The following is a 24,330-nucleotide window of genomic DNA, read 5'->3' on the forward strand; positions in this document are numbered from 1 at the left end:
CCACATACTAGCCTTAGAACACTAAAGGCACAGGAAAGTTACAGTTATATATATTTTATTCCTCACTTCACCTCCTCCACTGCCCAAATTTATTGTTTTCCCTTGACCATCCCTATACTGTATTTTCAGTTGAGATAGACTTCACATAAAGTTCACCATTTAAAAGTACACGTTTTAGGGACTTCCCTGGTGGTGCAGTGATTAGGACTCCACACTTCCACTAGTGTGGGGGAAGGTTTGATCCCTGATTAGGGAACTAGGGTCTTACATGCTGCCTGGTGTAGCCAAACAATTAAAAAAAGTAAAAGTGGGCAGTTTAGTCATTTGTGATGTATTCACAGTGTTCTGCAGCTATCATTACTATCTCTTTCCAGATCACTTCCATCAGCCCCAGAAGAAACCTTTACCCATTAGCAATCATCCCAATTCCCCCTTGCCTCCATGGATTTACCTATTCTGGTCATTTCATATAAATAGAGTTGTGCAATATTCCTCTTGTATCTGGCTTTTTCCACTTGGTGTGTTTTCAAGGTTCAGCCATGCTGTAGCATGTAGCATGTAGTGACCCTTTATTCCTTTTAACATTGAACTGAATAACATTGTACTGTGTGGCTATTCCACATTCTGTTTGTTTATCCATTCATCAGTTGATCGACATTTCCAGATTTCAATTTTTATTTAAATCACTGTTTTTATAAGATTTGGGGAGGGGACTTCCCTGGTGGTCCAGGGGCTAAGAGTCCGAGCTCCCACTTCAAGTGGTCTGGATTTGATCCCTGGTCAGGGAACTAGATCTCTCATGCCACAACTAAAGACCAAAGATCCCACACAACTAAGACCCAGTGCAGCCAAATAAATATTTTTTAAAAAGAAAGATTTAGGGAGAATCAGTTTTTCCTTCCTTCACCCCCACCCCATCTCCCTGTGACTTAAACATGCCCAGATTTTTTTCATAGCAGTCTCTGAACCAGTACTATCCAAACTTCTTTTCTTAAGTGAGTTTGATAGCAAAATTTCTATCCACCATATATTACTATCATCTCCCTGTTCCCAACGTCAAAACCCCACCAGAGCTTAAAAGGTTATTACTGTTGGATGATATCAACAATCAGTAGCATCCTATTTAATTTTTTAAATATCACAAATGGATAATTAATTAATGCCCAGAACAAAATACGAGCAGTTCTTCTTTGTAAGAGGCCAGGCCTCAGACCACGAGCAGCGGTCTTCTTGGGCTCCTGGTACTGCAGATGGTGCTGGCTCCAACAGGTGGACTTCCTACCCGCCTTTGCTGCTCCTTCAGCGGCAGTGCACGAGGCAGAGCGGCAGGTGCGGGCCTGGCTCTAAAGGAGTCAGCATCTGCCAGTTGGGGGCTCCTCGCTTCTTTTCACCCAGGACTGCTCCCCTCCTTACTCAGGCAGAAACCTCCTTACAGGTTTCTCCCGTAAGAACTGCTCTCTGGGAAAGATCTGATAAGTCAACTGCCTCCTTCCTGTTTGTAGAAATACACTTTACATCTCTTTGAAAATCTTGATCCTTTTTGGGGGGAAATACTTGTTTTTAAATTAATGATCTCACAGTTAGTACTCCGGTGGAAGTCGCTCGGTCATGTCTACTCTTTGCGACCCCATGGACTGTAACCTACCAGGATCCTCTGTCCATGGGATTTTCCAGGCAAGAGTACTGGAGTGGGTTGGCATTTCCTTCTCCAGGGGATCTTCCCAGCCCAGGGATTGAACCAGGGTCTCCCGTATTGCGGGCAGACGCTTTACCGTCTGAGCCACCAGGGAATGATCTTACAGTTAGTACTCCAAACTCCCTTCAAGAAAGTGTTTTCAGAGATCAGGCTGGAATTTTAAGCCTTAGTGGGTGAACATAAAGGGGTCACAAAATAATATAGCATTTTGGTCTCCTAACGTCAGTCTGGAGCAGTTAAAATTTTCTGTGGGCTTTTGAAGTTGTTTAGAAACATCTCACTTTTTCTCTCTTAATCTCTCTTAATTTTCTCTCTCTTAATTTTCTCTTAATCTCTCTTTTTCTCTTGAAAAAGTAAAGGTAATTCAGAGAAGTAATTAGGATTAACAGGCTGAGACATTTGAAGGGAGTTCCTAACAGATTAAAAGTTTAGAAGACTTTCCCACCATCTCTTAACTTCACCTGAGCCCTCCAATCAACTTGACATTGAGCCCAAAGAGAAACAGGAGTCAAGAACAGATTTTACAGTATTCACTTTAGCAAGGAGAAAAACAGGATTCAGTTATGGACTAGGTTGATAAATATAATTAGCTATAGCTGTTGGCATTTTAAAAAATATCTTCTTCAATTTGTAAAGCAATCTAAAAACTTCTGGAAATGTTCCTATGTGCAAAACACATGAACCTTCATGTGCCCATCACCTAGCTTTAAAATTTTGTGTGACATTTTATTCTAAGATTATTGGTACTGATTAAGCTCATCTAGTGAATGGGAAGTTCTGTTTTTGTGGTAGTTGAATGAGAAAATGTATTACTAGTCATGCGTTCATAATACCTACTTCAAACCAGCCTGTTTAGATCACAAGGCCAAATTACCTAGCAAGAAATAAAAGAAACTTTGTATTGTGTAAAAATCACCCAAGGCCTTTGATTTACCATATTTATGGTTTTGTTGTTTGTTTTGGCTGTGCTGGGAGGCTTGTGGGATCTTACTAATAGCTCCTCCAACCAGGGATCAAACTCAGGCCTAAGCAGTGAAAGCTCCAAGTCCTAACCACTGGGCAACCAGAGAATTCCTTGATTTACCATATTTAAATGCAGGTTCCAGGCTGGCCCCAGACAGTTGGTTTTGGTACATTGGGTTGGTGCCCAGGAATCTACATGTCTGACAAGGTTCTCAGTTTGACTGGATCAGATCCTCAGTGTACCACACTTTGGAAAACGGCTCCATTTTGCAATCCCAGACCTATAAAGTGATAGAGAAGTTTGTCTTGGTAACTTAATTCGCAGAGTACTTCCACCTAGCAAGTTAGGCTAGGCTTGTCACGTAATTAATGACCTTGAAACATCAGGAACAAAAGGCAAGTGTCAAAGTCTTGCTTGAGCAGCGTTTTGCATTCTCCTATGAATTCAGAATTGTTGGTGAGCTGGTTGCTGAGTGTGCTCAGGGGTCTCTGCCCCGCTCAGTTCCAGCCCCTTAAGCCCACTTGAACTTGCTTCTCAGACGAGGGCATCAGCTGTGTCTCTAGAGACTGTGGTTTTCGGACTGGAAGTTATTATTGCCTGATGGGAATCAAGTTCACTTAAATCCTGTGTTTTTAAAGTGTGTCTCTGGATCTTTAACCTCAAAGTTCACCCATGGTTCTCTGTGCATTAGACACAGTGGGCTTTGTGCTTTTTGAAAAAGCTGTGGCTTCCTGGGAACTTCAGAGAAACTGTTCCCTTTGGGGAGAAGGGGGGCTGTAGGGCTGATGGTGACCCGAGCACAATCCTGGTGCTCTCTCGCTGGGGGCAGATGCCATGCCTTACTCATCTGTGAATCCCCACGGCATCCGGCACAGAGCCTGGCACCTATTCCTAATGCCACTGAGAAGGTGCCAGCCTGAAAGAAGAGGGTGGGCGGTGAGAGTTGCTGCTCACGTGGAACAAGGCTCTGTCGCTGGGGGTTGGTCTGTGTGGAGGCGGAGTGCCGACACACGGAGGGCAGTGGGGAGTGGCTGTTATCCTGAGTCTGATGGGGCCTCTGCCAGAATCAGGACAGAAGAGCAGTGTCTGTCAGCCCAGCAGAGTGGAGAGGCTCCAGAAGCTTTGCAGAGCATCATGAGAGGGGCACTGAGTTCCTTCCTGTCCCCCAAAGGCCTTTCAGGACTCTCCTTTCTAATGGGAGGGGAGCCCTGGGGCCTGGCTTCTTTCAAGAACCAGGCTTGCTTTCAGCACTGACATACCCCAAAATGCATGGTGCCACTCTCTGGTGAAGGGGGCAGCTGGGTTCCCTGCGCACCCAGGCCCAAGCTCCGTCCTCCTCTCCAAACACATGGTTTCTCTTGGTGTTTTCTCAGCTCACCATTTCCTAACTTCCCTCTTTTTAATTTGTTGCTCATGTCCATTCTTCTTTTTCTCTTTCTACCGCTAGACTTCCTCTCCTCATTCCTAAGAGTGATATGCATGTCTTAAAGCCTGGCCCTTTGGTTTCTTGGGGGAAGGGGATGCCTAGACTGGGCCTTGGGGAGCCACGCTGTCACCTGGCAGGTAACCATCCTGGGAGAGGGGATAGGAATCTTGGAAATGTGAGAAGGAGCTGGGAGCAGGATTCCTGGGAGGTTCAGTTAGGGCTTCCCTGATAGCTCAGTTGGTAAAGAATCCGCCTGCAATGCAGGAGACCTGGGTTTGATCCCTGGGTTGGGAAGATCCCCTGGAGAAGGGATAGGCTACCCACTCCAGTATTCTTGGGCTTCCCTTGTGGCTCAGCTGGTAAAGAATCAGCCTGCAATGCAGGAGACCTGGGTTTGATCCCTGGGTTGGGAAGATCCCCTGGAGAAGGGAAAGGCTACCCACTCCAGTATTCTGGCCTGGAGAATACCATGAACTGTTTAGTCCACGAGGTTGCAAAGAGTCGGACATGACTGAGCAACTTTCACTTTCAGTGGAGAAGACATGTGAATCTCCAGAGTCTGAGTATTCTCCAAACCTCTAGTCAAGGAGTCACCTTCTCTCCATCAAGTGGGACCCCAGTCCCATGTGTTCATGCTTTACAAAAGAATTGCAGGGCAGATCCTGTTGGCATTCGCCGACGGGTCTCAGCTTCCTAGCCATGTCCACCTAAGCCATGCTCGTTTGTCCTTGTGATGAGAGACAGAGTTCTGCAGGGACTTGCTATTGAAGTAGTACATTTAATCAGTTACTTCAGTTCATTTGGATTTCAGGCCCTGGAGTTTTGTAAAACTGCTGCTTCTCCACTGAGACTGCTCCTTTGGTACCCGCGTGGTCCTTAGCATCTTGTAGGTTTGAGATGTTCCGTGGGAGGCCTGGGTCTGCTAGGACCATCTCCTAGTTTTCATAGACCAAACAGATCACCTGGTAGCTAAGCATTTGCCACTCCTGGATTCTGAGCCTCTGAAAGAGTCTCTCCATGCAGGGCTCTAAAGCCAAAGACAGTGGGTTTACCCCCAGTGTCAGGGCAGCAGAAGAATAGAATAGTTCTGTGTAGGCATTGCCACTTGAGCAGGTGGTTTATTTCTTTTTTCAAATTAAGTAACAACTCTTCTCTTCTTTGGGGTCTGTTAGCACATCACTATTTCTTACAGAGCCTTGAAAGAGTGTCAGCTTGTGCTGGTATTTGTTCTACTTTCTAAGATTACAAGGTTTTTAAAAATTTTTGTTTACTTCTATCTAAAAGACACACACACACACACACACACACACACACACACACATGCCTGCACACATGAGAAGCATTGGCGTGGGGGCTGAATCTGGGTGGATCGCAGATTCTGTGCCTCTGACCCCTTCCCTCTCTGCATCGGGAATTCTATATGGTGCAATCCTGTCACCCACTACTCCGGGGTGCAATCCGCCAGGGATAGTTTGGGGTGTGGGCCCTGGATTTGCTGCCATGCTCACTGAGTGTGCCCCTCTGCGCCCCCCGCCCCCCCCCCCCCCGCCCCAGGCAACTCGGAGCTCCTCCTGGTGTTGACATGATGACTGTGCAGGCCGGCCAAGGGCAGTCACAGCCAGACTGAAAACCTGGGTTACGAATTGGCTGACAAGTAAGAACTTTTCTCCCCCGTGACTGCAGAAGTTGGCCCAGATTCTCAGTCTCTTTCCTTTTTCCACTGCCTTTCCCTCCCCATGAACCCCACCTCCCTGAACTAAGGAATCTTTCTGGTCCAAGTTGTTGTGATGAGCGCCCTCCCCTGTAAACCATCTCCATGCCCTGTGCCCAGTCAATGGCACAGGACCGCAGTGGTCAAGGGAAGGTCTGGCTGATGCCCAGGGTCCATTTCGGGCCTTATCCCCATGTATGCCTTCCAGTCCAAGGTTTATTTTTCTTTTTAAAAAGCTGCATTTTGTTTACTTATTTTTAGCTTTTTATTTTGTATTGGGGTACAGCCAGTGAACAATGTGATAATTTCAGGTGAACAGCAAAGGGACTCAGCCATACATACACATGTATCCATCGTCCTCCAAACCCCTCTCCCATCCAGGCTGCCACATAACATTGAGCAGAATTCCCTGCGCTGCACAGTAAGTCCTTGTTGGTTATCCGTTTTGTTCAGGTGTTTTGATTATTGTTGAGCCCTAAAGCTTTGCGGTTGCACCTGTCCACACAGCCTTTTCGCCCGTCTTATATTAGCAGGGTTGTTTTCTCCCCAGATGGAGCCCTTTCCTCCAGATCCCTGCCTCACATTCTGCAGTGGAGTTGGCAGTCACTGAGCTGTTCACAGCTGTGCATCCCAGTCCAGAGCCCCTTCAAAGGCCACAGAATCCTGGAAGCAGGAACTAGAGAAATTCTTGGGTCCAGCAGACATGTGCAGAAGGCACTCTGCCCCTGGTTTCATCATCCTTCCCACTGCTGCTTAAGCTTTGTAATTCCAGGGTAGTTTTCTAACAGACTAGCCTTTTTTCCTCTTCAGTTTTTAGATGGACCCTCAGTGATTATAAAGTCACTCCAGATGTTTGGGATCTTAGACAATAACTATAACTGTCACAATAACACTAGTTACCATTTATTGCTAACAAGACTTATAATGTATGCTGTTCTGTGGGTACTTTACATATATTAACACATCCTTTCACTCATTTAACTTATTGACTACCTGCTATGTATTGAGCATAGCAAGCAAAATAAATTTGGCCTCTGCACCAATAAAACGGTGCCGTATTCTCACTGTAAGGTGAAAAAAAAATGAAACCAAGGTCCAAACCCAGGTTCCTTTAACTCCAAAGTCATATATTCATCTACTGTCAATATTATTTAATAGTACATATGATGTTAATGATTATGTATTATATCATCAGTTCTCACTAAGTGTGAACTAACTTGAATTGTGTTTTTATTTATTTATTTTTTTTCCATTTATTTTTATTAGTTGGAGCCTAATTACTTCACATCATTGCAGTGGTTTTTGTCATACATTGAAATGAATCAGCCATGGATTTACTGAATTGTGTTTTTAATGTGTCCTATCTCTTCATCTTGCCTCTAGACAGTAAGAGCAAGGATTTAAATTTCTGGCTTTTGAATTCTCAGTAGAATAACTAACTGATTCTAACTCTGATTCTGACTAAAATTTGAATTCATGCTAATGTCCTCAGTGGTGACAGAACTATTAAAAAAAATGTTTCTTTTTTGTAAGCACTATGTTATGAATGGTAATTATTTAAATAAGGAAATCTGCTTTGATAACCATATTTAACATATGAAAATTTGTTTGCAATTTCACAAGTTTCTGATTTATGCTAAGCAACCAAGAACAACAACATAATTTACATGTTAATATCTCAAGCCAGGAAGAAGTCTTTATATAAACAACCATTAGTCTCTGGACTAGAAAGCTAGATAGTAACAGGATGTGTGAAATTGCTAGTTACTCATTCCTCATGTGAACCTTAGCTGGAGTTTCCGAGAGCCTGTGTATTCAGAAAACATGCACCATGAAGTCAGTCCATGCACGCTTGCTCATCTTGGCACATTTAAGGTCAGTGTGCTCAGTCATGACCTTTGCTGGTAGAAGAAATGCTTTGCATTTCAAAACACCGATACTCTCATGCTCATTGTTGTTCAGTCACTAAATCGTGTCTGACTCTTTGCGATGCCTTAGACCGCAACACACCAGGTTTCTCTGTCCTTCACTATCTCCCAGAGCTTGCTGAAACTCATGCTCATTGAGTTGGTGATGCCATCCAACCATCTCATCCTCTGTCACCCACTTCTCCTCCTGCCTTCAATCTTTCCTGGCATCAGGGTCTTTTCCAATGAGTCGGCTCTTCACATCAGGTGGCCAAAGTATTGGAGCTTCTGTATTTCTTTCTAAATAATTTTTAACATCTTCATCACTAACTAATCTTCTAAAATCACATTTGGAGGCCTGTATCCACACACGTTTGTGTTGAGTGAGACCTTTTTGCAGTGATGAAAATTGTTTTCTACTCCATCCGGTATAGTAACTGTTAACCACACATGGCTACTGAGTTCTTGACATGTGGCTGTTGCGACTGGGGAACCAATGCTTTGATTTAATTTGATTTTAGTTTAAATATCCACATGTGGCTAGTGGCTACCATACCAGACAGTGCATTTCCAGGCCATGCAGGAAATATGAATCTGCTCATTTACTCGCTTACTCATACAACAAGTATTATCGACCACCTACTCTGCCGGGTGTTGTTGGGATGCTAGGGATGAAGCGACAGACAAAACAAAACGATCCCTGTCCTCCCAGAGAAACCAGTCTAGTAGGTTTCACATTCTAGAGGAGGTTCCAGTCAAATGCAGTCAATCATTGTGGCTTTACCCACTCAAATTAAGACAATTTATCAAGCCCAGAATTAGGGAAAACTTCATGACTTATGGCATTTGTTGTAATTTTGTTGTTGTTGTTGTAATTTTTAAATAATCATTCCAAAGGATCTTCTGTTGGTATAATCTTCTATCTCATGAAACTTCTATTTTCATTGGGAAAAAGCTAACAATAATGATAACTGCCATTTATTGTACACTCACACCATACTAGATACTTATTCTGGGCTAGCTTATTAAGTGTTTACAGCCCCCTTTGTAGGTATGTTTATTGTTATTCCCATTTCACAGATGAGGAAACTGAGGTTTAGAGAAGTTAAACAACTTAGCCAAGGTCACACAAGTGGTCAGTGGTTGAATTAGGATTCACACCCAAGTCTATTGAATGCCACAGTCCAATAGCTCCTTTCATTCCGTTACACTGTCTCCCCAGGAGAAAAACATAAAGTGATTTTTTAGATGGTGGTTTCAGTGTCTGTGGCTTGCAGCTAGTATCTAACATTTATATCTGAAAGTGAAAGTCGCTCAATCATATCTGAGTCTTTTTGACCCCACGGGCTGACTATACAGTCCATGGAATTCTTCAAGCCAGAATACTGGAGTGGGTAGCCTTTCCCTTCTCTAGGGGATCTTCCCAACCCAGGGATCGAACCCAGGTCTCCTGCCTTGCAGGCAGATTCTTTACCAGCTGAGCCACAAGGGAAGCCTGACAATTTATATCTAAGTTTTAGCAAATCACTATGATGTGTCAAGAACAATAACCAAGAATGCCTCACTCAGTGTTTGTCTTTCTTGTTTAGGGTCAAGGTAGATGGTCCAAAGACTGGGGGAGGCGCTCAAAGGCAGCCATTTAGGTCCTCCATCCCTTTCCTAGAGACTGAGCAGGATCCAGCCTTCCAAAGAAGCCCCCTGGAGAGCCTCCATAACCGGATGCTAGAGCCAAGAGTGAACTGTTTTTAGCAGAACATGTTCAGCTCAGATATGATCATCAGTGACTCAGCTTCAGATCTCAGTGCTAAAGGAACCAGCAGGGCCGGCAAGAGGCAGCTGGGCAGTGTTCAGGACCCCTGCCCTCCCGCCCAAGGCAGGGCCCGGCACACGTCCCTCAGCATAAAGGACAAGATATCAGAATGGGAAGGGAAACGGGAGTTGCCCACTCCTGCCCCTGGCAGGAAGGCAGATGGCCAGGAGGATTACCTGATGTCCTGTGTGATGGAGAGGAGAAGCAGTGATGGTTCGAGGACTCGGGTCACCAAGGCTCAGAACGGAGCGAGGTTGGACGTGGAAAGTAGAGAGGATGAGCGGAATAAAGTGAAGGCCGGAGCACAGGGTGCCGAGCAGAGGCCAGACCTGAGCCAGCCAGCCCGGGAGCTGGCTCCCAGCGTGGGCAGAGGCCGGGAGCCCAGGTTTGGCAAACAGCGCTTTCAGAACGATAGCCTCTCTGTGTTGAAGCAGGTCAAGAAACTCGAGCAGGCTCTGAAGGATGGGTCTGCCGGGTTGGATCCCCAGTTACCAGGCACGTGTTATTCCCCACACTGCCTGCTGGACAAGGCCGAGGAGGCGCCCACCCTTCCTGAGCACCGTGGGGGTGGGAGCGGCTCAGAATTCAGAGCCCACCGTTTGGACCTGGAAGCCAAGGAGCCTACCCTCGAGGCTGCCGAGGAAAGGAAAGGCTTGTGCAGGAGGCCCTGTGACCAGAGCCTGGAGAGTGTGTACAGAGGCTTGGAGGACCCCCCCACAAAACCCTTCATCAACCCCTTGCCCAAACCCCGGAGAACTTTCAAACACGATGGAGAAGGGGACAAGGATGGGAACCCAGGCACAAGCTTTCGGAAAGACAGAAGGAACCTGCCTCCTCTGCCCTCTCTACCTCCCCCGCCCCTGCCCTCCTCTCCCCCGCCCCCCTCGGTGAACAGAAGACTATGGAGCGGGAGACCAAAAGCCAGCGCTGACCACAGGTAGGTGACCAGTGACTTTATGCCGCATGGCCACTGTCTGTTCTCAGCCTAACTGTTTATTAAACCATCGGATCTTGTCATTAGTCGAGACCATCCATAGCTTAGGATGGTTCATTGATTAAACCTGAAGACATGGTAACTGGTGTACAGGTGTCTTGTGCTTGTTCCTTGTCCTCAGAAAGAAGAGTATTCACTTCAAAAGATCACCCTGTAGGTGTGAATGAGTGCTTGTAATTCAGGCAGTAACCAAGAGTTAAATGAAAACGTGTGTTAACACTGGCAATATACTAATTGATACTCATTCTGCCACTACCACCCCCACCTTGTGCGTGCTGCTCCAAGTCTCTCCTCCCTCTTGCTTTCTTGTTTTTTCTTGGTATGGACTCTAGAAACACACTGCCTGGCCTATCCTGGCCCTCTCACGGTCTGTCTAACTTGGAACAAGTCACTTAACGTCTCGAAGCCTTGGTTTTCTCATTTATACGTATAGATGCTCACGCGGTAAATATTCTATAATGTTAAAATACCTTAGATAATAAAACCTGTGAATGCTTAAAGGTAAAATCTGTGCTTTGGAGACAGTTTCTTTTCTGTTCTGAAACCTGATCTTTAGTCTGTTTCTGTAATGTGCTAATTGGTTTGATACCTCCTAATCTGGAAACCCTCTACTGAGGAACAGCTCCTCCAAATAGCTGTCTGTCCCTGCTGTCACCACTGCTTCCCTCCTGGGTTTAGCCTGACTCCCTGCAGTAGGGCTTTTGGTACTAATCCTAGAGCTTCTGTTGGCCAAGTCCACCTACGACCTCCATCCTTGCCAAATCCAATTTGTCAGTTCTCTGTGCTTTTCTTGATTGACCTCACTTAGCCTTTGCGGACCAGCTTGACTCACACCCCCTTGAAATCCTATGTTCACTGTGGGCTTGTAGACCTCCTGCTTTCCTGATAGTCACACTTCACTGGCTGCACCTCCTCTCCTCCTGCCTGTTGAGTCACATCCCCCTTCAACCCATCTACACCCCATCCCAGGATCAGGTCTCCTCTCCTCCATCTACATGCACTCCCTCTCACTCACTCTCATGGTTTTAAATGTTAGTTACATGCTTATGGTTCCCAAATGTGTGTCTCCAGCCCTGACCCTCTCCTAGTTTTTGGTTTCTGTAGTCATCTCCTGCTTGGGTCTCCATTTGGTCATCTAATAGCTTGGACTTAATATGTCTAAACCTAAATTCTCAATCCAGGCCACTACTAAAATGATCTTCTCCCCAGGTAGATGCTCTCTGATTAAATGGTATCACCCTTCATTTTGCTTATGCCCCAAACCCTGGGAGTCATTTATGATTTCTCTTGTTTTCGCACACCGCCAATCTAATTCATCAAGTCCTTTGGTTCTAGTTTTAAAGCGTCTTCTTAAACCTGACTACATCTCCTCCCCTGCTACCACCTTAGTCATGTTGTATCTACCTGCCCCCTACCCCCAGTATTTTCCTTCCCAGCAGCCAGAGGAGTCTTAGAAATACAGATTCAATCATATCAGTTTCCTACTCAGCATGGTCTGTCAGGAAGGAGTGTTTGGGTGCCACACATGTAATTTCTTATGTTCTCTTCTAGGGGAAAAAAGCTTGGCTATTCTAGAATTTCCAGAAATACACACATAAGTATCATATCCTTTTAAAAAACGAAATCATGCTGTATACCAACCGTGTTTTACTTAAGATACCATTGAGACATTACCATGTTGCCACCTTTTTCTTTTCACCTTCCTTTTTTAACTGCCATCTTTACATCATGTGGCCAAACCATATTTTAATTAACCATTTCCCTGCTGATTTACACTTAGGTTGTCTCCAGTTTACAAATAATGCTGTGGTGAGCAGAATATAGCATTAGAGAAGACTCTAGAGCCAGAGAACTTACTAGCTGTGTGACATTGGACAAGCTACTGAATTTGTCTGAGCCTCATTTTACTTATCTATAAAATGGAGATAATTATAGTAACCATTTCATAGCTTTGTTGTAAAGATTAGACGAGTAAATATTTGTAAACATAAGTTAAAATAGAGTCTGGTATATAGTAAATGATTAATAAATGTTAGCTGTTATTTTTTTCTGGCTGTATTCTGTTTAATTAATCAGGGTACATATTTCTTTTCTAGGACCAAACAGTTATAACTATTTTAACCTCTTAATCTGTTTTACTATCTAGTAGAGCCACCCCACTCCAGTACTCTTGCCTGGAAAATCCCATGGACAGAGGAGCCTGATAGGCTGCAGTCCATGGGGTCGCTAACGTCGGACACGACTGAGCGACTTCATTTTTACTTTTCACTATCATGCATTGGAGAAGGAAATGGCAACCCACTCCAGTGTTCTTGCCTGGAGAATCCCAGGGATGGGGGAGCCTGGTGGGCTGCCTTCTATGGGGTCGCACAGAGTCAGACATGACTGAAGCGACTTAGCAGCAGCAGCAGCAGAACTTAACAAAAATTTCTTATTGTTGCTAATAATTAATCAGTGGATTCTTTTGGACATTCTACATATTCTATCATGTAATATACACACAAATGATCATTTGGTCTCCTTTTTGATAATTATAAAGCTCTTGTTTATTTCCTGATTATTCTCCTTTTTCAAAAATGTCTTGAATATTCTTGGATGTATTTTTCTAAGTATTCTATGCATCACTGTCAAATTTCACACACAGTAAATATGTCAACTTTTAATTGGGATTCCATACATTTGCTAAGCTTATAGTATTTTATCTTTTTGTTGCCATTGTTAATGGAATCTTTTTTTCTCATTATATGGTCTTTGTATTTAAGAAAACTGTTTTTATATGTTACTCATTTAAAAGAGCCCTTAAAGAAATTTCTTACTGTTTCTAATTATCAGTCGATTCTCTTGGACTTTCCATGTATATAATAATATTGTTTGCAAAGAATTATCATTTTAAGTTTTTTTCTTTTTGATTTATATCTCCAAATTCTCTCTCTTACTAAATTGCACTGATACTTTTACAACAGTGTGAAATAATAGTGCTGATAGCCCTGGGCAGCCTCGTCCCGCCCTAACTTTAATGATAATGCTTCTGGTGTTCTACTTTCAAACACCCCTGTTGGAGTTGCATTTTCATTCTGTCAAGGTAGTGTTCACTGGTAGCCCCCACCCCCCGTTTTTTTTAACTAAGAGTTTTAAAAATTAGGATTGGGTTTGTCAAATTACTTTTCAGAAACTTTATATGATCATATGGTTCTTCTTTGACCTATTAATGTTAATATTCTATTTAAGATTTTTGTATAAGTATTCTGTAAATGGGACTACTGGTCTATACTTGGATTTTATTGTACTAACTTTACCAGCTTTGGTATTAGTGTCTTGTGATATCTATAAAAGCATTTGAGGGCTTCCCACGTGGCTCAGTGGTAAAGAGTCCGCCTGCCAATGCAGAAGACACAAGAGACATGGATTTCATACCTGGGTTGGGAAGATCCCCTGGAGGAGGGCATGGCAACCCATTCCAGTATTCTTGCCTGGAGAATCCCAGGACAGAGGAGCCTGGCGGGCTACAGTCCATGGGGTCACAAAGAGTTGGACATGACTGAGCATCCAGGAGGAGAAGGATAAAAGAATTTATAGGCTTCCTTCTTTATGTGCTGAGAAAGTTTGAATCCATTTCTAATCCTAAATTCTTTCCCAGACCAGCACCAACCTGAGAGCCCTGGGTGCTCTCATGACTTTTCTGCTTCTGTCCCCCGTGATTCTCCGGAGAAGCCCTTCTGTGCCCTTTATGGGCTATTCCTCCAAAGAGGGCCTCTTTCCCAGAAGCAGGTTCGCTCTGGGAAATTGGAGTCTTCGAACTGTGTCATCTGTGGGCAGACAGATCAACCTAGTGAACAGTTATTCCCATTATCTTTTCTCTCTTAGCTACCATCTGCTCTTTTCAGTCCTCTAGCATTTTCTCTAAAACCAGCTAGAGTTACTTTGTTTCAGTCCAAAGATGAAATTTTTTTTGGCCAATTTGGATATGGTTGCATCAGCTGTGTTTAAAGAACTTTTGGCTTTGGAGTTCTCCTTTTGTTTGAAATTGTACAATGGAGGTGATGAGGGCAAGATGTTCACTTTCTACTCTTGAAAAACAAAATATGCTCTTTATTGTGGTCCTGTTGCTTAAAAAAAAAAAAAAAAGAAAGAAAAGGCTTAACTCTGAATTTGGCAGACTTACTGTCCTCTCTGAGGCAGGAAAGCCAAGCCAAGTTGAAGAAAGAAATGATTAAGGATGTTGAGGTTACGAGGGTTTAGAATTACACGGCCAGGCTGAGCACTGCCGAGAATGTAGCCAGCTTATTTTCATATGCCAATCAGTCCACCTCAGCAAGAGCCAAACCAATGGATTCCGATTCTGGGTTTGAGAAAATGTCTTTTTCTTTTTCTTCTCTTTCTCTCTTCCTATTTTTTCCTGCTCTTTTTTCCCATCTTTTCTCTCATTTCCCTCCTTCCCCTTCTTCTCTCTTCTTTCTTCATTTCTCTAAAGCCCCAGGAAATTAAATGCAAGGACTTATGCCTTCAATCCTAAAATGGAACAGGAGAAACCCTCACATGTCAGGAAATTCCAAAGATAAGGTTCCTACAGCAGCATTAACTTGGTTATGTATGTTTTATGGCATACGTTTAATAACTTTGGCAGGAATGCCTTGAGGCTGACATTTAACAAGAAAAGTTATTATTTTTTAAGTGTAAGCAGCATCCCGAATTCACATGTGTCTGTATCCCCAAAGTGTTTTAATTTGAATTCAGATTTTTTTAAATTTTAGTTTAATTTGATCACATGACAGAGTTTTTGCATCTTTTTGAAACTGAATAGCCATGATGACCAAAATTTCAACTTTTCAACCGATTATCTTAGCATCACATAGATCCAGCCTTTCCTAGGGGCTTTAGTGTAAGACTTTGAGAACTTTTTGAGGACATGAAACCTCGGTCATTAAATGGCTGCCAAATCATATGGTACTGTTATCGATTCTATAATTTCCATCTTCTCTAGGACTGATGAGGACCCCTTCAGCAGTCCAGCTGGGCAGCCGCCCTCAGCTATCATGCATTTAGTCTCACATGTACCAGCCACGTTGTGGTCTATCCCTGTCATTATGAGTCTGTCTCGGTCACCATGGCATCCATGAGGCAACTCTCCCATGCCTAAAAACAATATTTAAAAATCTTCAAAGGGGCAAATTGTTTGATTCCTTTGAGATCTAGAGCAAAAGTTACTCTGAAAGCATCTGAGAAGCTTGACTTTGCAAATTCATTTAAAAATTTCAATAGCAGTTGCATTGGAAGACAACAAGATGAGAGCAGAGAGAGTGGTCATTATTCTTCATTAGAACAGTAATTGTCATGTTTTATTTCTCACGAGAAGGTAGAAATGATGGATATTAGGCACAATAGTGGCTAAGGGTAGTTTTTCTTTTTTTTTATGATTCAAGATAGTTTTATTACATCAAGCTACAGATTTCCAATCAAGCAGATATTGAAAATATATCATTTAGTGTTTCTCATCTGACTAGTCCCATCTCTTTAGCTATATCTTTTTTAAAGTGTCATTTTTTTTTCTGTAAGCTTAAAATACTTTTAACATATTTTTGCAGAGAATAGCATACAATTTGTGTTAATCTTTCAAAGGTAAACTTTTGCATTTATATGAAAAGCAAGAGACATAGAAGGTCTGTAACTTGAGCAAAGTTATATATAAAACTGATAACAAAGCTAAAGTGAAAAGTAGTTCTCTTTGAAACTCCAGTATTTGTTAGGTATCAAAGTGAGGGCAATGAATCAACCTTTTCACTTCAGGAAGAAAGCTACAGTCCTGCTTGCTCCACAGTCTGCAAGATAGTTTTTGCTTCTTTGTGAAGAGTTCAGGCATTCCATGATGACTGAGAACATTCTAGGAAAACATTCTTCTATGAAATAATTACATTTTTCTGTTTGACCCAGCTTCAATGTTACTTTGAAATTAATAACCATCTCTTTCAAAGAAAGGATCTCTGAAGAGCTTTTCTAGGTAATTTTGAGTCTGTATTTTCCCCTTTCCTTTTTTAGGGAGATATACTGAACGTGCATCAAAATGTGCAGGGTAATTCAGTTTGTACTCTCTTTTACAGTGCTTCCTTCTAGGCTTCATTATCTTTAGTATGTCATATATTAGCTTTGAGTTTGATGAAGATGGTCGAAATAGATCATCTTTGTTCATAAACTTTTTATTTTCCAAAATCCTCCCCATCCTAAAAGTATTAGGAGAATCTTCTAATATGGTGCACCCATTGAAGATATCTGTATCTGAATATCATTTTTTTGGTCAATATCCTTAAAGCAATATGAATTTGTACTGAACAATTCAGTGCCTAATAAGGGCCTGGAGTAAAAGATGATTTTTTTTTTAACTCCAAAGAGGAGTAAAATTAGCTTGATATTTTATTTATTGGTTTGAAAATCCTTTGAAGAGGTGATAAGGAGACAGAAGAACTGGTGCCCAGACTAACTTTGACAGTGTCATTCAGCTCGTTCATTTTAGATCAACTACCAATATCCAAGTCATGTTCTTACAACACTATTAAAATCTTCTCCAGACTTTAGCTGTTTGTGACACCAATGATTGCTTCCAATTTTTTTTTAGGTGAACAGTTTTAATGGTTGCATATCAAAGGCAGATTGTTTGTCCTATAGCACAGTAAGGTTGCATGTGTGTGTGTGTATGCTCAGTTCTGTCTGACTCTTTGTGACCCCATGAACTGCAGCCCGTGAGGCTCCTCTGCCCGTCGTATTTCCCAGGCAAGAATACTGCAGTGGGTTGCCATTTCCTTCTCCATGGATAGTTTTTCTTTTTACATTCCTATTTTGGATCCAGGATAGAGATAAGCGGAAACCCGATGTGTGTAATCATAACCTGGGACGGAGGAGATACCCAGTAACAGTGTGAGAGCTTAGAGCTGAAATAAGCCTTCTCTTGCTTAGCCCCCTACTCAGGGGTGAGACAGGCTGGGACCTGGGACCTTTGCTACAGTGCTGCAATGCTTGCTCCTCAAGCAACAAAATACAAAGAAACTATAGGGGACTAAAAATAACTGTGTGCATGCACTGTTGGGGCAAATTCTGAACAAAAGATCCAAAGAGACCAGAAAATGCAACTGCCACTTCTGAATAACTGGGAGCAAAAGCAGGGTACTGTGCATATGTTCAGTGCACAACATCACCTAAGGGGTGGGCAAACACCTAAGTCACCCCTCTGGCCCAACCCCTAGAAACACCCCTACCTTCACATCATATAAGGAAACAGCTCACCTCCACTCCTCCCCCAGTGAGTGAGCAAGCAAGGGAACCTGCTCTTTGTTCTTGCTCCGGCTGCTGCAGCAGGAACCCCATAAAGTATTGCCTGAATTGCTTGTCTGGTCCCTGATCAATTTCTGTTGGTGAAGGAGGTCAAGAACCCTGGTCGGTAACAGTGGTATGATTGCCCTTCCCAAGAAGAGCTGCTCCTGGTCACCGGGTATGGAGGGAAAGTGAAGTCGCTCTGTCGTGTCCGCCTCTTTGTGACCCCATGGACTGTAGCCTACCAGGCTCCTCTATCCATGGGATTTTCCAGGCAAGAGTACTGGAGTGGGCTGCCATTTCCTTCTCCAGGGGATCTTCTCGACCCAGGGATTGAACCCGGGTCTCCAGCATTGCAGGCAGATTCTTTACCATCTGAGCCTCCAGGGATACCCACTGGCATGGAGGGAAGCAGGGTCTGTGGCGGCTGGGGGCGGAGGGTAAGGGATTCAGAACACGGCATCCCTGGTTTCAAGCTCATGTTTTAAGTGGGTGCTTGGTCTCAGGCCATCCAAGCAAATGTAAATACAGCCAAAAATAATTCTGGGGGCGAAATGTGTTCAAAAAATTGACAAAAAATCAGCTCTCAGAATACAGGTAAAGTTTTTTTACCCCCAAATAGGGATGAATTGTAAGCAGTAAAGGTGGCCATTAAAACCAACTTTTAAAATATTCACTCACTTGTTCAGTCAACGAATATTTGCTAGGTACCTATGTAGTATTAGGGCTTCCCTGGTGGCTCAGATGGTAAAGCGTCTGCTTGCAATGCAGGAGACCCGGGTTCGATCCCTGAGTTGGGAAGATCCCCTGGAGAAGGAAATGGCAACCCACCCAGTATTCTTGCCTGGAAAATTCCATGGACGAAGGACCCTGGAAGGCTAGAGTCCATGAGGTCGCAAAGAGTCAGACATGACTGAGACTTCACTTTCTTTCTTTCTTTCTTCTTTCTATGCAGTATTAGGTTATAGCAATGAACATGGTAGACTGAGACCCTGCCCTCATGAAACTTACAAGCTAGTAATAGACCTACACGCCTAGTTGTGTTATTCACCACTCTCAGTGCTGTGAGGAAGCCAGTGGTGCTAGGGGTGACTAGCCTGTCATGGAAACAGGGCCGGCTTGGGTACAAGGGCCTCAGGTCCCCAGGTAAGGGAGTGGGTTGTGGGATTAGGGGTGCATTTTGTGTGAACAAACAAGCAAAGACCCTGGGGCAAGAAGGACTTGAGCCCACTGGAGGACAGGACGTGAAAAGCAAGGGTTGGGCCAGAGGGATAGGAAGGGTGTGAGCTGAGGCCCAGGGGCCTCTGGCGTCAGCTCTGAAAAAGCACTGTAGCCCAGGCAACGGTTGGGCCTGTTACTAAAGAGGAACAGGAAGCAGTTGTAGGTTTTTAAGAAGGCGGGGGAGACAGTCCGATTTGTGTTTTTTAAGAGCTTGCCCCTCCATTCTGCAGCAGTGTGGATACTGGCAGGGGCACCAGGGGACAGGGTGGGTAGTTGTTGGGGGGTGGGAGGAAGATCACACACCTGGGGTCACCCTGCGGTCTAAATGCAGAGAGGAATGAAAGAAGCCGGTGGATCCCAGGGATACTGGGTAGGTAGAACTCTGGTTAATTGGCTTGATGTGGGCAGTGATGGAGAAGAATCTGCACAGGACTTCCAGGTTTAAGGCATAAACACTTGGATGGATGGTGACAGCCTTTGCAGCTCACTTTGAGCTTCCCCTGCGTCGTCTGTTTACTTGTTTATTTTACTTTTGGCTGCGCTGGGTTTTCACTGCTGTGCGGGCTTTCCTCTAGTAGCAGTGCGCGGGCTCCTCTCTGAGTGCCTTCTCTTGTTGCGGAGCACTGGCTCCAGAGCACAAGCTCAGTGCTGTGGCTCCCGGGCACTAGAACACAGGCTTAGCTGCCCCGAGGCATGCGGAATCTTCCTGAACCAGGGAGCAGACCCATGTTCCCTGCCTCGGCAGGCAGATTCTTAACCACTGAACTGTCAGGGAAGCACCCACACATCATATAAATGGAGACATGGGATGAGCTCTTATGTTAGTACTTCATTTACAAAAATATGAAAAAAATCACAAAAGTTGTTCAAAATACTACTTGAAATTGCAGGGGGTTGGGGTTTTTTTTTTTGGCCACACCACATGGCATGTAGGATCTTAGTTCTCCAACCAGGGAGCGATCCCATGTCCCCCACAGTGGAAGTGTGACGTCCTAACCATTGGACCACCAGGGAAGTCCCAGGGACTTCTTACCTTTGCATCACCAGCTGTGAGTTCAATTCCACTCTTTAAGAAGGTGCTTATGAAACATGCAACTGAATGTGGAACAAACATGGAAGTGTTTAAAGGAGAAAGAAGCCAATTTAGATGTGGCTTATCATTAGCCTTTCAAAATTTCCTTTCAAAGTTAATATGTAAATAAAGGTATTAAAACCTTTTTCTGAGTTAAAAAATATTTTCATAGAAAAGACTCAGCTAAGTTATAGGATGATTAGTTTAATCAATGAGCCTCAGAACAACAGGACTGCAGTCCCACGGGGCATTTCCGCAGATGATAGAAATGGTGCTGAGGAGGAACCAACCATCTAATAAAGCTTTTGTGTCAGTGAAAATATGTTACCAACACAGGACAATGAGCGATTGAACTCTATGATTGGAATTTTCTTTTCCCACTGCCTCTGGAAGCTGGGCATGTAAAGATTTCTGGTTTCTTCTTGATCATGTATGGACAGTAGCTTCATGTTGCTTTAAAGTTTGTCTTTCAGGCTTCCTGTTTAAGAATTAGCCACCTGAAAATCAGTATTTTAATACAGAAATGGAAATTCTTTTTAAGAAGTCCTGTGATGAATTCTTTTGCAAAGTAGAGTTTTGCACTATGATTAATTGTCCTCTAGTCAGCTTTTTTTTTTTTTAATGGAAGTTTGTAACATTTTAAAAGTGGCCTTTTCTAATACTATTTAGACTGGTGTTACCTTTTATGTGTTGGTAATCAAATGCAAAATACAGCTGATACCTTGTATTATCATCTTATTCTTGAAAATTTGGAAAGATCATAAATAACGTTCAAATTACAGCTTGAAATCCCAGAGTGTCTGACAGCAGCTACTTGGATTACAGGCTAATCCCATCCTAACAAACCCCAACAGATGATCCAGATCCTTGTGTCACATATGCTCGAAGTAAGGGAGCCGTCCGCTGGGACTTGGAGAGCCTTTAGCATACAGACATCTTTATTGTTAGGACATTTATTATTAAAACATTTAAACTACTCGGATATTATTTCATAAATGCGTAGATGCTCAGTCACTCATTCGTGTCCAACTCTTTGCAACTCCATGGACTGTAGCCTGCCAGGCTCTTCTGTCAGTGGGGTTCTCCTAGGCAAGAATACTGGAGTGAGTTGCCATGCCCTCCTCCAGGGAATCTTCCTGACCCAGGAATCAAACCAGCATCACTTGTGTCTCCTGCATTGGCAGGCGGATTCTTGACCACTATGCCACCTGGGAAGCCCCCTATTTCATAAACACTTTATAATAATTTTATTATTTTAAGATTTGACCTATACAAACATTGCTTCATTGATACCACAAATGAGATGCTTAACAGCAGACAATGATAGAGCTCTCTGCAGGGCGAGGTCCAGCTGCAGCCCCTTTCTGCGATCAAAGAAAAGACCCAGCTTAGCCAGGGTCATGTTGGAATCCCAGGCAGTCAAGGCTTCACCTGTGGGCAGTGGCCACCGCCCTGTCTCTCTGCTGCTGGGAGCAGAGCTTCCTGCCGCTGCGGCAGAAACTGCTCAGGTCCCAGGGAAGTGACCCCCGCCCGTCCCTTCTTTTCCCTGTGAGGGTTCGTAGCATCTCTTCATCACATCGTTTAGTTGCATTATGGAAAACAGAGGGAGATAGAGGGCTTACCCGGGCAATGCTCAGTAATGCGTAGTATCGTTTTATACAGGTATTAATTTGGAAATTCCCTGATGGTCCAGTGGTTAGGACTCGGAGCTGTCCCTGGTCCCTAGTCCATAGTCCCTATGATCCCACAAGTCGTGAGGCCAATAAATAAACAAAAATTTTTAAAATTAGTTCAGATTCCTAACAAAAACCCTTGGAAACTCCACCTGTTTTAATTTGGGGCCGGTGACTGCAACTCTCCTCCTGCCTTGCCTTATTTGCATACTCTGCTTGATGCCTGTCAGTTTAAGAGCACCAGCCTCCAACCAGATTTCCTGGGTTCTCCTGCTGTAACTGGGAGCAATTTACCTTAGGTCTCTGGGCCTGTTTTCTCACGCATAACGTGTGTGTAGTAACAGTAATCCGTCACAAGGTTGTTGTAAAGTTTGATTGTGCTGATCCGAGATAGGCACTCAGTCAGCTCTCAGTGAGTACTGAGTGAATCATTCTGAACAGCGTGCCTTTTCCCTACCATGTAGCGTGCGTGCTGAGGACTCTAGCTGGTGTAAAATTTAGTCTGCCCAGCGGGGGAGACCCAGGAGTTCTGGCCCCTCTCGGCCAGTTACTTGACTCTGCTCTGGGCCACACCTCCAGCCCCAGTTCACCTGCTGGCTATTGCCAGCCTGGGCTAACGGCACCTGGACTAGAAAGTGTTCAGGATGGGTTCACAGCACAGCCCACTCCCATCTTAGAGAAACAGCTCAGACCTGTAGAGCTCTGAAGCTCAGTCCTTCCTCTCCTCGTTGGACACCGCAAGGGGAGAAAGAAGGTGCTCATGGGTCGGTATCCCCTCCTTTGGGGTATGACCTTCTGTTCCTAAGACCCAGAACCCCAGGTGACAGTTTGAGCCTCCTGGCCTGACTTAAGGCCATAGAGATCCAGCCTGAAAGCCTGTCTTTGTACTCCTAAGTGCCGAGTTCAAGTATTAAGGAATGAGGGTGGGGTGGAGATAAGGGACGGTGAATTCAGATGGAGAGATATTAAAAGTCTAGGGCCTAGGCAACTCCCTGGTTATCCAGTGGTTAGGAATCTGCACTTTCACTGCTGCGGCCTGGGTTCAATCCCTGGTCAGGGAGCTCAGATCCTGCAAGCTGCACAGCCAGTCAGTCAATCAATAGTATAGATCCTCAGGAGGAGAAGCCTTGGGAAACTGCTACACCCAGAAAGAGGAAGAGGGCTGCCAGTGCAGGCCGGGAAGAGTGGTCTGACAGGGGTGTGGAGTTAGGGCCACCTGCATCCACCTCCTCAGACCCTCCAGAGGTGTGCCCCATCCTTTGCTGAACAACACGAACAACACTTTTGTAAAATATAGTAAAAAAAGGATTACAAGAGCAAAAAAAAAAAAAACAACGGATTACAAGAGGTATGAAATGAAAAAAACTCATAAGTATACAAACCTCAGTTTTTGTTTTTTTTTTTTTTGGTAAGTCCATTCTGTCAGATTGCTTGAAAAGTTTGCGGACACTTACTGTCAATTTCTGTACTTACCTCTGCAAGGACTGGTAAGAGCTGGCACCGCAGCCCTGACCCATGGGTCACACTTTGAGCACTGCTGCCTTTCACTGCGGAAACCAGGTGGTGTCATGCAATGAAAGGAGCAGAGTGGTTAGGTTTCACCAGAAACTCCCTAGTGAACTTTAGCAGGAATTTCAGAAAAAGGATGCACACGGACAGGTTGAGAGAGTAAAGGAAAGAAAAACCAGTGAACTATGCTAAACTAAGAGAGTAACCTCTGCTCCTCCTCTCCCCCCAGTTAAAAGTGTTGGCAAGGAAGGAAGGCGAGAAACAGAGGAACTGCAAGGGCCTTGCTTCAAAGGAAGACTTTTTAAGATAGAGGAACCCCATGCATGTTTGGGCTTCCCAGGTGGCACAGTGGTAAAGAATCCACAGACTTGGGTTCAATCCCTGGGTCGGGAAGATCCCCTGAAAAAGGAAATGGCAACCCACTCCAGTATTCTTGCCTGGAAAGTTCCAATGACAGAAGAACCTGGCAGGCTGCAGTCCACGGGATTGCACAGAGTCAAACACAACTGAGCGACTGAGCGTCCATGCATGTTTAAAGAAAGAGAAAGAAGCTAGTGGAAAAGGAAGCATTTTAAATGCAAGAAATCCCCAAAGCTTGGCGAGTAGGCAGATGGCCTCTGCCTGGTTCTGCCCTTCTGTTGCACGGCACTCTCCACCCTGTTTCTGCAGTCCAGCGAGCTGCCTGTCTGTCTTCTGTTCCCTGAAATGCACTGAGGTTTCTGTAACCTTAGAACTTCTCACACGCCTATCCCTCTTTTGGGGACACTCTTTCCCCGACTAGGTTCTTTTTATTCTCCAAATCTCAGCTTCAGTGAGTGACTTTCTCATTGAGACCTCCCCTAATGCATCCCCCAACCTGAACTGAACCTTCCTCCTTATCCTCCCAACCTGGGCTTTCCTGTCATTGAACTTACTTGTGTGTGAACTGGTTGAACATCTGTGTTCCTCCTTAGAATGTAAGCTCTTTGAGGCAAGGACTCTGACTGTTTTAGTCCTTCATTATCAAACCCTGAGCACAGCGCCTGCCTCAGTAAATACAGCACTGGCT

The 24,330-nt window shown here is 44.2% G+C and overlaps 1 protein-coding gene across 4 annotated transcripts in view; it reads left to right on the forward strand.

Moving 5' to 3' along the window:
• Positions 1 to 24,330, forward strand: part of DENND2A (DENN domain containing 2A) — a 101,950-nt gene that overhangs the window by 23,883 nt on the left and 53,737 nt on the right. For 3 of the 4 annotated variants that reach the window (XM_070464892.1, XM_070464891.1, XM_020899409.2), the window contains exon 2: positions 9,294 to 10,451. In XM_070464892.1, coding sequence (XP_070320993.1) covers positions 9,460 to 10,451 — 992 coding nt within the window. In that variant the 5' untranslated portion in view covers positions 9,294 to 9,459. Of the gene's footprint in view, positions 1 to 5,640; positions 5,741 to 9,293; positions 10,452 to 24,330 lie in introns of those variants that run through there. The other variant, XM_070464884.1, reaches the window with a different exon arrangement.

Source organism: Odocoileus virginianus, chromosome 1 (genome assembly GCF_023699985.2).
Source record: "Odocoileus virginianus isolate 20LAN1187 ecotype Illinois chromosome 1, Ovbor_1.2, whole genome shotgun sequence".
NCBI classification, from domain to species: domain Eukaryota; kingdom Metazoa; phylum Chordata; class Mammalia; order Artiodactyla; family Cervidae; genus Odocoileus; species Odocoileus virginianus.